At 49.2% G+C, this 12755-nt stretch overlaps 1 protein-coding gene across 2 annotated transcripts in view; it reads left to right on the forward strand.

The window, feature by feature from the left end:
• Nucleotides 1–404: 404 nt before the first annotated feature.
• The window catches only part of hdc (histidine decarboxylase), a 14270-nt gene continuing 1919 nt past the window's right edge, over nucleotides 405–12755 (forward strand). The window contains exons 1-11 of one of the 2 annotated variants that reach the window (XM_059547340.1): nucleotides 405–751; nucleotides 9269–9394; nucleotides 9822–9994; nucleotides 10093–10206; nucleotides 10298–10420; nucleotides 10513–10653; nucleotides 11483–11626; nucleotides 11708–11774; nucleotides 12009–12171; nucleotides 12509–12596; nucleotides 12676–12755. The exon at nucleotides 12676–12755 is cut by the window's right edge and continues 19 nt beyond it. In XM_059547340.1, the coding sequence (XP_059403323.1) occupies nucleotides 9367–9394; nucleotides 9822–9994; nucleotides 10093–10206; nucleotides 10298–10420; nucleotides 10513–10653; nucleotides 11483–11626; nucleotides 11708–11774; nucleotides 12009–12171; nucleotides 12509–12596; nucleotides 12676–12755 (1121 nt within the window). In that variant the 5' untranslated portion in view covers nucleotides 405–751; nucleotides 9269–9366. Of the gene's footprint in view, nucleotides 752–6781; nucleotides 6843–9268; nucleotides 9395–9821; nucleotides 9995–10092; nucleotides 10207–10297; nucleotides 10421–10512; nucleotides 10654–11482; nucleotides 11627–11707; nucleotides 11775–12008; nucleotides 12172–12508; nucleotides 12597–12675 lie in introns of those variants that run through there. The other variant, XM_059547341.1, reaches the window with a different exon arrangement.

Consider the following 12755-nt stretch of genomic DNA (forward strand, 5'->3'; position numbering starts at 1 on the left):
ATGACATCACTGAATCCAATGATGAACTGCCTTTAACTATCATTCTGCATTATTGACACTGTTTTCCTAATGAATGTTGTTCAGTTGCTTTTACGCAATCTTTTTAGTTTAAAGCGCTATATAAATAAAGGTGACTTGACTTGTGAGAGAGTTTGTGTGAGAGATAGTGAGAGTGTGTTTGTGTGTGTGTGTGTGTGAGAGAGAGTGAGAGAGATAGAGTGTTTGTGTGAGAGAGAGAGAGAGTGTGTGTGAGAGAGTGAATGTGAGCGTGTGTGTCTCTGTGCTTTACAGTGAAGTGTTATTGTGTCTCTACAACTGTCGGCTCAGCACAGAGGATGCTGCACACAGGGGTCTGTGGGTCTCACGCGAAACGTGGAGCTGCTGCTGAAGGTGAGTGAGCAGTGCATTATGAGCCGATGGCTCTTTGATGTTGCATTTGCTGTAATTTTCTGCTTTAAGTGTGGCCTTTCATCATCCAACAATGACTCCATTCATGTGTGTTTCTGCAGCACCGCACCGACCTGAACGCCAAGAACATGCTGAAGATGAGTGCACTGCACTGGGCCACAGAGACGTGCTGGAGCCGATGGTCACACGCAGAGCAAGTTCTGCAAAAACACACTGGACATCACGCTGGACAACAGCAGCCACGAGCTGAACGAGATCCTGCAGGTTCACAGACACTCAGAGCTTCTTCTGACGCTCTCAGGCAGTTTTACTCTCAATGCTCGACTGTCCAAGTCTTTGACACGTGAGCGGTTTGGTGACAGCGCCACCTGCTGATAAAAACAGGCATGATAAACTTCTAAATGACAAACAACTGTTCTGTCTATTGGATTTATGCTTTTTATTTTGTTCCTGTCATCACCAGAGAGTCGTTCGCTTCACCAGAAGATGAAGTTATAAGTTATTATAGTTAATTAAGACTAAAACATAAAAACTGCATTTTAGTTCATTGAAATAAATAATTTAATTTAAGTAAGTGAAATAAAATAAAATAGAAAACCTTTTATTTTATTTTTTTTATAAATGAGACATGAATGAATCTGAACGTATCATCAGTGCATCGGTCAGACAGATCAGCTCATTCATTTATTATTAGCCTGCTGTACTGAACTGAGCGGACGGGTGGATTTCTGCAGAGATGAGAAGAATACGCAGTAATTGAATCTACTTCTGTAATACAAAGTATTGATGTTTATTAATAATATTGATTAGGTGGTTTTAATAATTAGCAGAAACAGCTGTTAACCAGTACATCTGTGTCATAGTGTGTGTATGAATATGATAATTGTGCATCAGGTGGCAATGCAGAACAAGATCAACGAACCCCGAGAGTCCAGACACACTGACCATCCACACGCTGAACATCCACACACTGACCATCCACACACTGAACATCCACACACTGAACATCCACACACTGACCATCCACACACTGAACATCCACACGCTGAACATCCACACACTGACCATCCACACACTGACCATCCACACGCTGAACATCCACACACTGACCATCCACACACTGAACATCCACACACTGAACATCCACACTGACCATCCACACTGACCCTCCACACACTGAACATCCACACACTGAACATCCACACGCTGAACATCCACACACTGAACATCCACACACTGAACATCCACACTGACCATCCACACTGACCCTCCACACACTGACCATCCACACTGACCCTCCACACACTGAACATCCACACACTGAACATCCACACACTGAACATCCACACGCTGACCATCCACACACTGACCATCCACACTGACCCTCCACACTGACTCTCCACACACTGACCCTCCACACACTGACCATCCACACTGACCCTCCACACTGACCCTCCACACACTGACCATCCACACTGACCCTCCACACACTGACCATCCACACACTGACCCTCCACACACTGACCATCCACACACTGACCATCCACACTGACCATCCACACACTGACCATCCACACTGACCCTCCACACACTGACCATCCACACTGACCATCCACACACTGACCCTCCACACACTGACCATCCACACTGACCATCCACACACTGACCCTCCACACACTGACCCTCCACACACTGACCATCCACACTGACCCTCCACACTGACCCTCCACACACTGACCATCCACACTGACCCTCCACACACTGACCATCCACACACTGACCATCCACACTGACCATCCACACACTGACCATCCACACTGACCCTCCACACACTGACCATCCACACTGACCATCCACACACTGACCCTCCACACACTGACCATCCACACTGACCATCCACACTGACCCTCCACACACTGACCATCCACACGCTGACCATCCACACTGACCCTCCACACACTGACCATCCACACTGACCCTCCACACACTGACCCTCTACACACTGACCATCCACACTGACCCTCCACACACTGACCATCCACACTGACCCTCCACACACTGACCATCCACACTGACCATCCACACACTGACCATCCACACTGACCCTCCACACACTGACCATCCACACTGACCATCCACACACTGACCCTCCACACACTGACCATCCACACTGACCATCCACACTGACCCTCCACACGCTGACCATCCACACTGACCATCCACACACTGACCATCCACACTGACCATCCACACACTGACCATCCACACTGACCATCCACACTGACCCTCCACACACTGACCATCCACACACTGACCATCCACACTGACCCTCCACACACTGACCCTCCACACACTGACCATCCACACACTGACCATCACCACAATGACTTCCACACACTGACCATCCACACTGACCCTCCACACACTGACCCTCCACACACTGACCATCCACACTGACCCTCCACACACTGACCATCCACACACTGACCATCACCACAATGACTTCCACAGGCTGACCATCCACACTGACCATCCACACACTGACCCTCCACACACTGACCATCCACACACTGACCATCACCACAATGACTTCCACACACTGACCATCCACACTGACCCTCCACACACTGACCATCCACGCTGACCATCCACACTGACCATCCACACACTGACCCTCCACACACTGACCATCCACACACTGACCATCACCACAATGACTTCCACACACTGACCATCCACACACTGACCCTCCACACACTGACCATCCACACACTGACCATCACCACAATGACTTCCACACACTGACCATCCACACACTGACCCTCCACACACTGACCATCCACACACTGACCATCACCACAATGACTTCCACACACTGACCCTCCACACACTGACCATCCACACACTGACCATCACCACAATGACTTCCACACACTGACCATCCACACACTGACCATCACCACAATGACTTCCACACACTGACCATCCACACACTGACCATCCACACACTGACCCTCCACACACTGACCATCCACGCTGACCATCCACACTGACCATCCACACACTGACCATCCACACACTGACCATCACCACAATGACTTCCACACACTGACCATCCACACACTGACCATCCACACGCTGACCATCCACACACTGACCATCCACACGCTGATCATCCACACGCTGACCCTCCACACGCTGACCCTCCACACGCTGACCATCCACACTGACCATCCACACACTGACCCTCCACACGCTGACCCTCCACACTGACCATCCACACACTGACCATCCACGCTGACCATCCACACTGACCATCCACACACTGACCATCCACGCTGACCATCCACACACTGACCCTCCACACACTGACCATCCACACTGACCATCCACACACTGACCATCCACGCTGACCATCCACACACTGACCCTCCACACACTGACCCTCCACACACTGACCATCCACACACTGACCATCACCACAATGACTTCCACACACTGACCATCCACGCTGACCATCCACACTGACCATCCACACACTGACCCTCCACACACTGACCATCCACACACTGACCATCCACACTGACCATCCACACACTGACCATCACCACAATGACTTCCACACACTGACCATCCACACGCTGACCTTCCACACGCTGACCATCCACACACTGACCCTCCACACGCTGACCCTCCACACACTGACCCTCCACACGCTGACCATCCACACGCTGACCATCCACACACTGACCCTCCACACGCTGACCATCCACACGCTGACCATCCACACACTGACCCTCCACATGCTGACCATCCACACGCTGACCATCCACACGCTGACCATCCACACTGACCATCCACACGCTGACCATCCACACGCTGACCATCCACACACTGACCCTCCACATGCTGACCATCCACACGCTGACCATCCACACGCTGACCATCCACACTGACCATCCACACGCTGACCATCCAGACGCTGACCATCCACACGCTGACCATCCACACTGACCATCCACACACTGACCATCCACACACTGACCATTCACACTGACCATCCACACACTGACCATCCACACTGACCATCCACACACTGACCATCCACACGCTGACCCTCCACACTGACCATCCACACTGACCATCCACACACTGACCATCACCACACTGACCCTCCACACACTGACCATCCACACTGACCCTTCACACGCTGACCATCCACACTGACCCTCCACACGCTGACCATCCACACTGACCCTCCACACGCTGACCCTCCACACTGACCATCCACACTGACCCTCCACACGCTGACCCTCCACACTGACCCTCCACACACTGACCATCCACACTGACCATCCACACTGACCCTCCACACACTGACCATCCACACTGACCCTCCACACACTGACCCTCTACACACTGACCATCCACACTGACCATCCACACACTGACCCTCCACACACTGACCATCCACACTGACCCTCCACACACTGACCATCCACACTGACCCTCCACACACTGACCATCCACACACTGACCATCCACACTGACCATCCACACTGACCCTCCACACACTGACCATCCACACTGACCCTCCACACACTGACCATCCACACTGACCATCCACACTGACCCTCCACACACTGACCATCCACACACTGACCATCCACACTGACCATCCACACACTGACCCTCCACACACTGACCCTCCACACTGACCATCCACACGCTGACCATCCACACACTGACCATCCACACACTGACCCTCCACACACTGACCATCCACACTGACCATCCACACTGACCCTCCACACTGACCCTCCACACACTGACCATCCACACACTGACCATCCACACACTGACCATCCACACTGACCCTCCACACACTGACCATCCACACACTGACCCTCCACACACTGACCATCCACACTGACCCTCCACACACTGACCATCCACACACTGACCATCCACACTGACCATCCACACACTGACCCTCCACACACTGACCATCCACACTGACCATCCACACTGACCCTCCACACCGACCCTCCACACACTGACCATCCACACACTGAACATCCACACTGACCCTCCACACACTGACCATCCACACTGACCATCCACACTGACCCTCCACACTGACCCTCCACACACTGACCATCCACACTGACCATCCACACACTGACCATCCACACACTGACCATCCACACTGACCATCCACACACTGACCCTCCACACTGACCCTCCACACACTGACCATCCACACGCTGACCATCCACACACTGACCATCCACACACTGACCATCCACACTGACCATCCACACTGACCCTCCACACGCTGACCATCCACACACTGACCATCCACACACTGACCATCCACACTGACCATCCACACACTGACCATCCACACACTGACCATCCACACTGACCCTCCACACACTGACCATCCACACTGACCCTCCACACACTGACCATCCACACTGACCATCCACACACTGACCCTCCACACACTGACCATCCACACTGACCCTCCACACACTGACCATCCACACTGACCATCCACACTGACCCTCCACACACTGACCATCCACACTGACCATCCACACACTGACCCTCCACACACTGACCATCCACACTGACCCTCCACACACTGACCATCCACACTGACCATCCACACTGACCACCCACACACTGACCATCCACACACTGACCATCCACACTGACCATCCACACACTGACCATCCACACTGACCACCCACACACTGACCATCCACACTGACCATCCACACTGACCCTCCACACACTGACCATCCACACTGACCATCCACACACTGACCATCCACACTGACCATCCACACACTGACCCTCCACACACTGACCATCCACACTGACCCTCCACACACTGACCATCCACACTGACCATCCACACACTGACCATCCACACTGACCATCCACACACTGACCCTCCACACACTGACCATCCACACTGACCCTCCACACACTGACCATCCACACTGACCATCCACACACTGACCCTCCACACACTGACCATCCACACTGACCCTCCACACACTGACCATCCACACACTGACCCTCCACACACTGACCATCCACACTGACCATCCACACACTGACCCTCCACACACTGACCATCCACACTGACCCTCCACACACTGACCATCCACACGCTGACCATCCACACACTGACCATCCACACTGACCATCCACACTGACCATCCACACACTGACCATCCACACTGACCATCCACACACTGACCCTCCACACACTGACCCTCCACACTGACCCTCCACACACTGACCATCCACACACTGACCATCCACACACTGACCATCCACACTGACCATCCCCTGGCCCGGAGGAGTGGTGAACGTCGCCGGACTTGTGTCGACTGCCAACAACAGCAAATTTACAGGTGACCCGACCTGCGTTTATGAATGACCTCCTTTGTCAGAAACACTCGTGACGCATGATTGGGTGTTTGCCCTCTGTGCAATGAAGAAAATTAGCCTGCAGTTATTTGAACAAACAGCGTCTCAGAGCAGCATCAAAGCACTGATCCGACTGTGAAATCAGCCTGATGCTGCCGCTGGATGCTCTCTGTTGTTGTTGTGTAGAGTAAGTGCATTCTGATGGAGATGTTGATCTGATGATGGGATGTCATCTAACCCTCGTCTCTGACGCAGAGCTGATCTCCGTCGATGGAGACATACACCAGGTCATGAGCTCTGGAGGTCAGCAGGTCATTACCGTAGTAACAGACAGCATTCACCTGGGCAATCTGCAGACAGGCACAGGCATCAGCCAGCCCATAATAGTCCCTACGCCTGACGGGCAGCAGAGTGAGAGAAACACATAAGCATGAACATCTAGAGAAGTGTGTGTGTGTGTGTGTGTGTGTGTGTTTGCCCGGCTCTCTCAGAGTGTTTGTGTGTGTCTGTGTGTCTGTGTGTGTGTTTGCCCGGCTCTCTCAGTGTGTGTGTGTGTGTGTGTGTGTGTGTGTGTCTGTCTGTGTGTCTGTGTGCCTGTGTGTGTGTTTGCCCGGCTCTCTCAGAGTGTGTGTGTGTGTGTGTGTGTGTGTGTGTCTGTGTCTGTGTCTGTGAATGTGTTTGCCCGGCTCTCTCAGAGTGTGTGTGTGTGTGTGTGTGTGTGTGTGTTTGCCCGCCTCTCTCAGAGTGTGTGTGTGTGTGTGTCTGTGTATGTGTTTGCCCGGCTCTCTGTGTGTGTGTGTGTGTGTGTGTGTGTGAGTGTGTGAGTGTGTGTGAGTGTGTGTGTGTGTGTGTGTGTGTGTGTGTGTGTGTGTGTGTGTGTGTTTGCCCGGCTCTCTGTGTGTGTGTGTGTGTGTGTGTGTGTGTCTGTGTGTCTGTGTGCCTGTGTGTGTGTTTGCCCGGCTCTCTCAGTGTGTGTGTCTGTGTGTCTGTGTGCCTGTGTGTGTGTTTGCCCGGCTCTCTCAGTGTGTTTGTGTGTGTGTGTTTGCCCGGCTCTCTCAGTGTGTGTGTCTGTGTGTGTGTGTTCCTGCAGTGCTGTGTTGTCGTCGGACACAGAGGTCGCAGAGGAAACTGTGATCAACGTTGAGCCGTGTGTTAAACATCAGCGTTTGAAATAAGAAGATGATCAGATGACAGAAACACAAGACATACAGATCCAGCTGACGCTCTCGCTGGAGGACTTTCAGGTACAGACACATGTCCCATAATCCCTCCCCTTATGAAACAAAAACATATTGCAGTATATTGGAAAATATCATGTAATATATTAGGCATATATTCTTATATATATTTATTTTTTCCAATATATTGCAATATATTGAAAGCGGCAATCATTTGTATATTTTGCAATATATTATATAATATGTGTATCATTAATATATTATTAAATGTATTCAAATATATAATATATTAGAAAATAAAAAGGGAAAATAATATATTACAATATATCACAATATATTTTAAGAAATATATTGGTAAATATATTTTCCTTTCGTAAGGGTCTCATGAGCTGGTTTATGTACAATAACATGCTTTCAATAAAATTCCTGGAACTCAGTAGATCATGGTGCTCGTAACGCCAGTGAAAGCATGAAATGATCAGCTGTGTACTTTGAAGACAGTGCAAGTGTCTTTAGATATAAGCATCTGCCAAAAGCATCAATGTAAATGCACATTTTTTATTTGATTAATCAAAGCAATGATGAGCATATAACACACAAGATTCTGAGGCGCAGAAATACATGCAGCAGTTCCTGGAGAAGGAGGCGTACAGACAGAAGCTGACCCTAACCTAATCACACACAGAGCGTGAAGAAAGACATCAGTGTCTGTGCTTTCTGTGACCGGATCTTTATCATTCATTTACTTCAGTTCTTTCATGAAGCGTCTCAGCTGTGGTGCTCATGTGGCCGACACAGGTTTGATTCTGACCCACACCCCAACACCCTCCACTGGCCTTAGGGTGAAGAGGGTTTAACTGCGCAGTGATGTCAGATGTCAGACTCAGACTCGGTTTCCTCACTGATAATTAACATGGATCTCTTGTGTTTATAGATTTTTGCTGTTTGTTGTTTGTGATGCTCTTTTCAGGATTTCTGTCATAAAAATTCTTATTCTTAAAAGACAGCAGTGCTGGATTTGGTTTCTTTGAGGAGGATCTGAGCATCTCTGCTGATTAACATCTGAATAAATACACAATACAAGGGTTTTACAGTCTGAACCAGCAACAGCATCTCCAGCATCTGTGTGTCTGAAGATGAAGTATTACAGTGTTGGGAATGTTCTGAGCTCTTAAACACATATATTTCAGATAAGGATGTGCAGTTCTGAATCAAAGCGTGTCTTTGTGTAGTTGGTGTGTTTGCGTCAGTGGGCGGCTCCGTCAGCAGCAGTTATAAGAACGGACGGAGATCTGAAGCTCACTGATCTTCTCTTCGTCTGACAGACGTGATGCAGTCGCAGGAGTACATGATGAGAGGTACTGATCTGAACCTTCAAATCTTACCAGTGTGTCGCTCCAATAGTGACCTGTCTGTTAGAACCGAATTATACGAATGATTCTAAATAGTTTTACAGGACACAACTAACCTTATTCAACCTCGTACAGCTCGTACAAAAACCTTTGATGTGTACATAAATGAGAGATGGTTTCTATCACATTTACTTCTTGAATTAATGATATTCAGGACATTTTAATCAAGTGTTTGTGTTCTGTTGTCATCTTCTGAAATCTTGTAAGGTAATTTTACTGAATTAGATGTTATGCTGTAATATCTGAGTGTCTCTGCTATTTGTCTATTGTTTTATAACTTTTCTCTAATGTTGTTCAGTCTTGTATTTGCAGTGATTCTTAGAGATCTTCTCACAGTGTGTTTGTAGTATAATGTGTGTGTGTGTGTGTGTAGGGAAGGAGATGGTGGATTTCATCCAGCAGTATCTCACACGGATTCGCGAGCGGCGGGTCGTTCCAGATGTTCAGCCGGGTTACATGCGTCCTCTGCTGCCCAGCATCGCCCCGTATGAGCCGGAGGACTGGAGCAGCATAATGAAGGACGTGGAGAACATCATCCTGCCTGGGGTCCGTCTGTCTGTCTGTCTCTCCGTCTTTCTGTCTCTCCATCTTTCTGTCTGTCCTGTTGAACTCCAGTATTCTGTAATGCTGCTGTCTGTCTGTAGGTTGTTCATTGGCAGAGTCCTCACATGCATGCGTATTTTCCTGCACTCACCTCATGGCCGTCTCTGCTGGGTGACATGCTGGCAGATGCCATCAACTGCCTCGGCTTCACCTGGGTAAAAACTCATACACACACATAACACTCTCTGTGTCAGCCTTACGCATCATGTTGAATAGTATTTGTGTGTGTGTGTGTGTGTTGTGCAGGCATCTAGTCCAGCGTGCACTGAGCTGGAGATGTGTGTGTTGGACTGGTTGTGTAAAGCGCTTGGGTTGCCAGATCATTATTTACACCATCATCCACAGAGCAATGGAGGAGGAATCCTGCAGGTATACAACACACGTCACAACTGATGTTCCAATCAGCATGTTTTCTGTTGACTTTTACAGTAGAAATGTCTGTAAGTCATTGTTGTGTGTAGAGTACGGTCAGTGAGTGTACGCTGGTCGCTCTGCTCGTCGCGAGGAAAGACCGAATCCTGCAGATGAAGAGTGAGTTCACACACGCCGACACGGACGAGTCAGTGCTGAACTCCAGACTCATCGCATACGCCTCCGACCAGGTGCTTCACCGGTGACCAGATCACCATCAGATCACCATCAGATCACCATCAGATCACATCAGATCACCATCAGATCACCACCAAATCACCATCAGATCACCCTCAGATCGCCATCAGATCACCATCAGATCACCCTCAGATCACCATCAGATCACATCAGATCACCCTCAGATCACCCTCAGATCACCATCAGATCACCATCAGATCATCATCAGATCACCACCAGATCACATCAGATCACCATCAGATCACCCTCAGATCACCATTAGATCACCACTAGAACACCACCAGATCACATCCGATCACCATCAGATCACCCTCAGATCACCACTAGAACACCACCAGATCACATCAGATCACCATCAGATCACCCTCAGATCACCATCAGATCACCACTAGAACACCATCAGATCACCCTCAGATCACCATCAGATCACCATCAGATCACCACTAGAACTCCACCAGATCACATCAGATCACCATCAGATCACCCTCAGATCACCATCAGATCACCACCAGATCACCACTAGAACACCACCAGATCACCACCAGATCACCATCAGATCACCCTCAGATCACCATTAGATCACCCCTAGAACACCACCAGATCACCACCAGATCACCATCAGATCACCCTCAGATCACCATTAGATCACCCCTAGAACACCATCAGATCACCATCAGATCACCACCAGATCACCACTAGAACACCACCAGATCACATCAGATCACCATCAGATCACCGTCAGATCACCATGCTGCTCTTTGACTGTTCCTTCTGAAAGTGTCTCTGGGATCATCATGAGTGAGTGTTTGTTTTGTTCTGTAGGCTCATTCCTCAGTGGAGAAGGCCGGTCTGATCACTCTGGTGAAGATCAGGTTCCTGGAGACGGACGAGGCTTTTTCTCTGCGTGGAGAAACTCTTCAGCAAGCCATCGAGGAGGACCGCAGGAGAGGATTCGTACCCGTGATGGTGAATCAGCCTCAGCTAATCAGCCGTTGAGTTCGTTACTGTGCTGCCGTGTTTCTGACCGTGTGTGTGTGTGTCCTGCAGCTGTGTGCGACGCTGGGCTCCACCGGTGTGTGTTCGTTTGACCGTCTGGATGAACTCGGCCCTGTCTGTAAGTGTCATGAATCAGAGAGTCATTAAAAAGCACTGAAAAACTGCTGCTCATGTACCATAATTTATGAATAATATAAATCATATTTATATATCAGGATGTTTAAGTGCTTATGAATGTTCTGCAACATATGAATCACCAAGCTATTTGTCAGTAAAGTGTGTGTTTGTGTGTGTGTGTGTGTGTGTATCTATCTATCTGTGTGTGTGTGTGTGTGTGTATTTGTGTGTGGAGGTGCTCGTGAGGGTCTCTGGCTGCACGTGGATGCGGCGTATGCAGGTTCTGCTCTACTGTGTCCTGAACTGCGTTATTTTCTCAACGGAATTGAGTTTGCCGATTCATTCGTCTTCAACCCATCCAAGTGGATGATGGTCCATTTTGACTGTACGGCGTTCTGGTGAGAGACTCTTGTGTCCTGTTTTTTTTCCTGTTGCAATAAAAACAGTAATATTATGAAATATTATTGCAATTTAAAACAGCTGTTTGCTATGTGAATAGGTTCAAGTGTAATTTATTCCTGTGATCAAAGCTGTATTTTCAGCATCATTACTCCAGTCTTCAGTGTCACATGATTGTTCGAAGGAGCAGCATTTATTTGAAACATTATAAATGACTTGTCACTTTTGATCATTTTAATGCATGCTTGTGGAATCAGAGTGTTAATTTCTTTCCGAGCGTTAATGAATCTCATGTGAGTTCAGTGAATGTTTGTAAAGCCTGTGTTTGAACCGCAGGGTGAAGAATAAGATGAAGCTCCAGCAGACGTTCACCGTCGACCCGCTTTACCTGAGACATGAGAACTCAGACGCCACTGACTTCATGGTAGAGTCACGTTATGCTCGTTAGCATGTGTTTATCTGTGTGTTTCTGCTGTGTATTGATTAGCGTTTGTCTCCCGCAGCACTGGCAGATCTCTCTGAGCCGCCGCTTTCGCTCTCTTAAGCTGTGGTTTGTGATGCGCTCCTTCGGCCTGAAGAAGCT

The sequence above is a fragment of the Carassius carassius genome, unplaced genomic scaffold (genome assembly GCF_963082965.1).
Source record: "Carassius carassius unplaced genomic scaffold, fCarCar2.1 SCAFFOLD_65, whole genome shotgun sequence".
Classification (NCBI taxonomy): domain Eukaryota; kingdom Metazoa; phylum Chordata; class Actinopteri; order Cypriniformes; family Cyprinidae; genus Carassius; species Carassius carassius.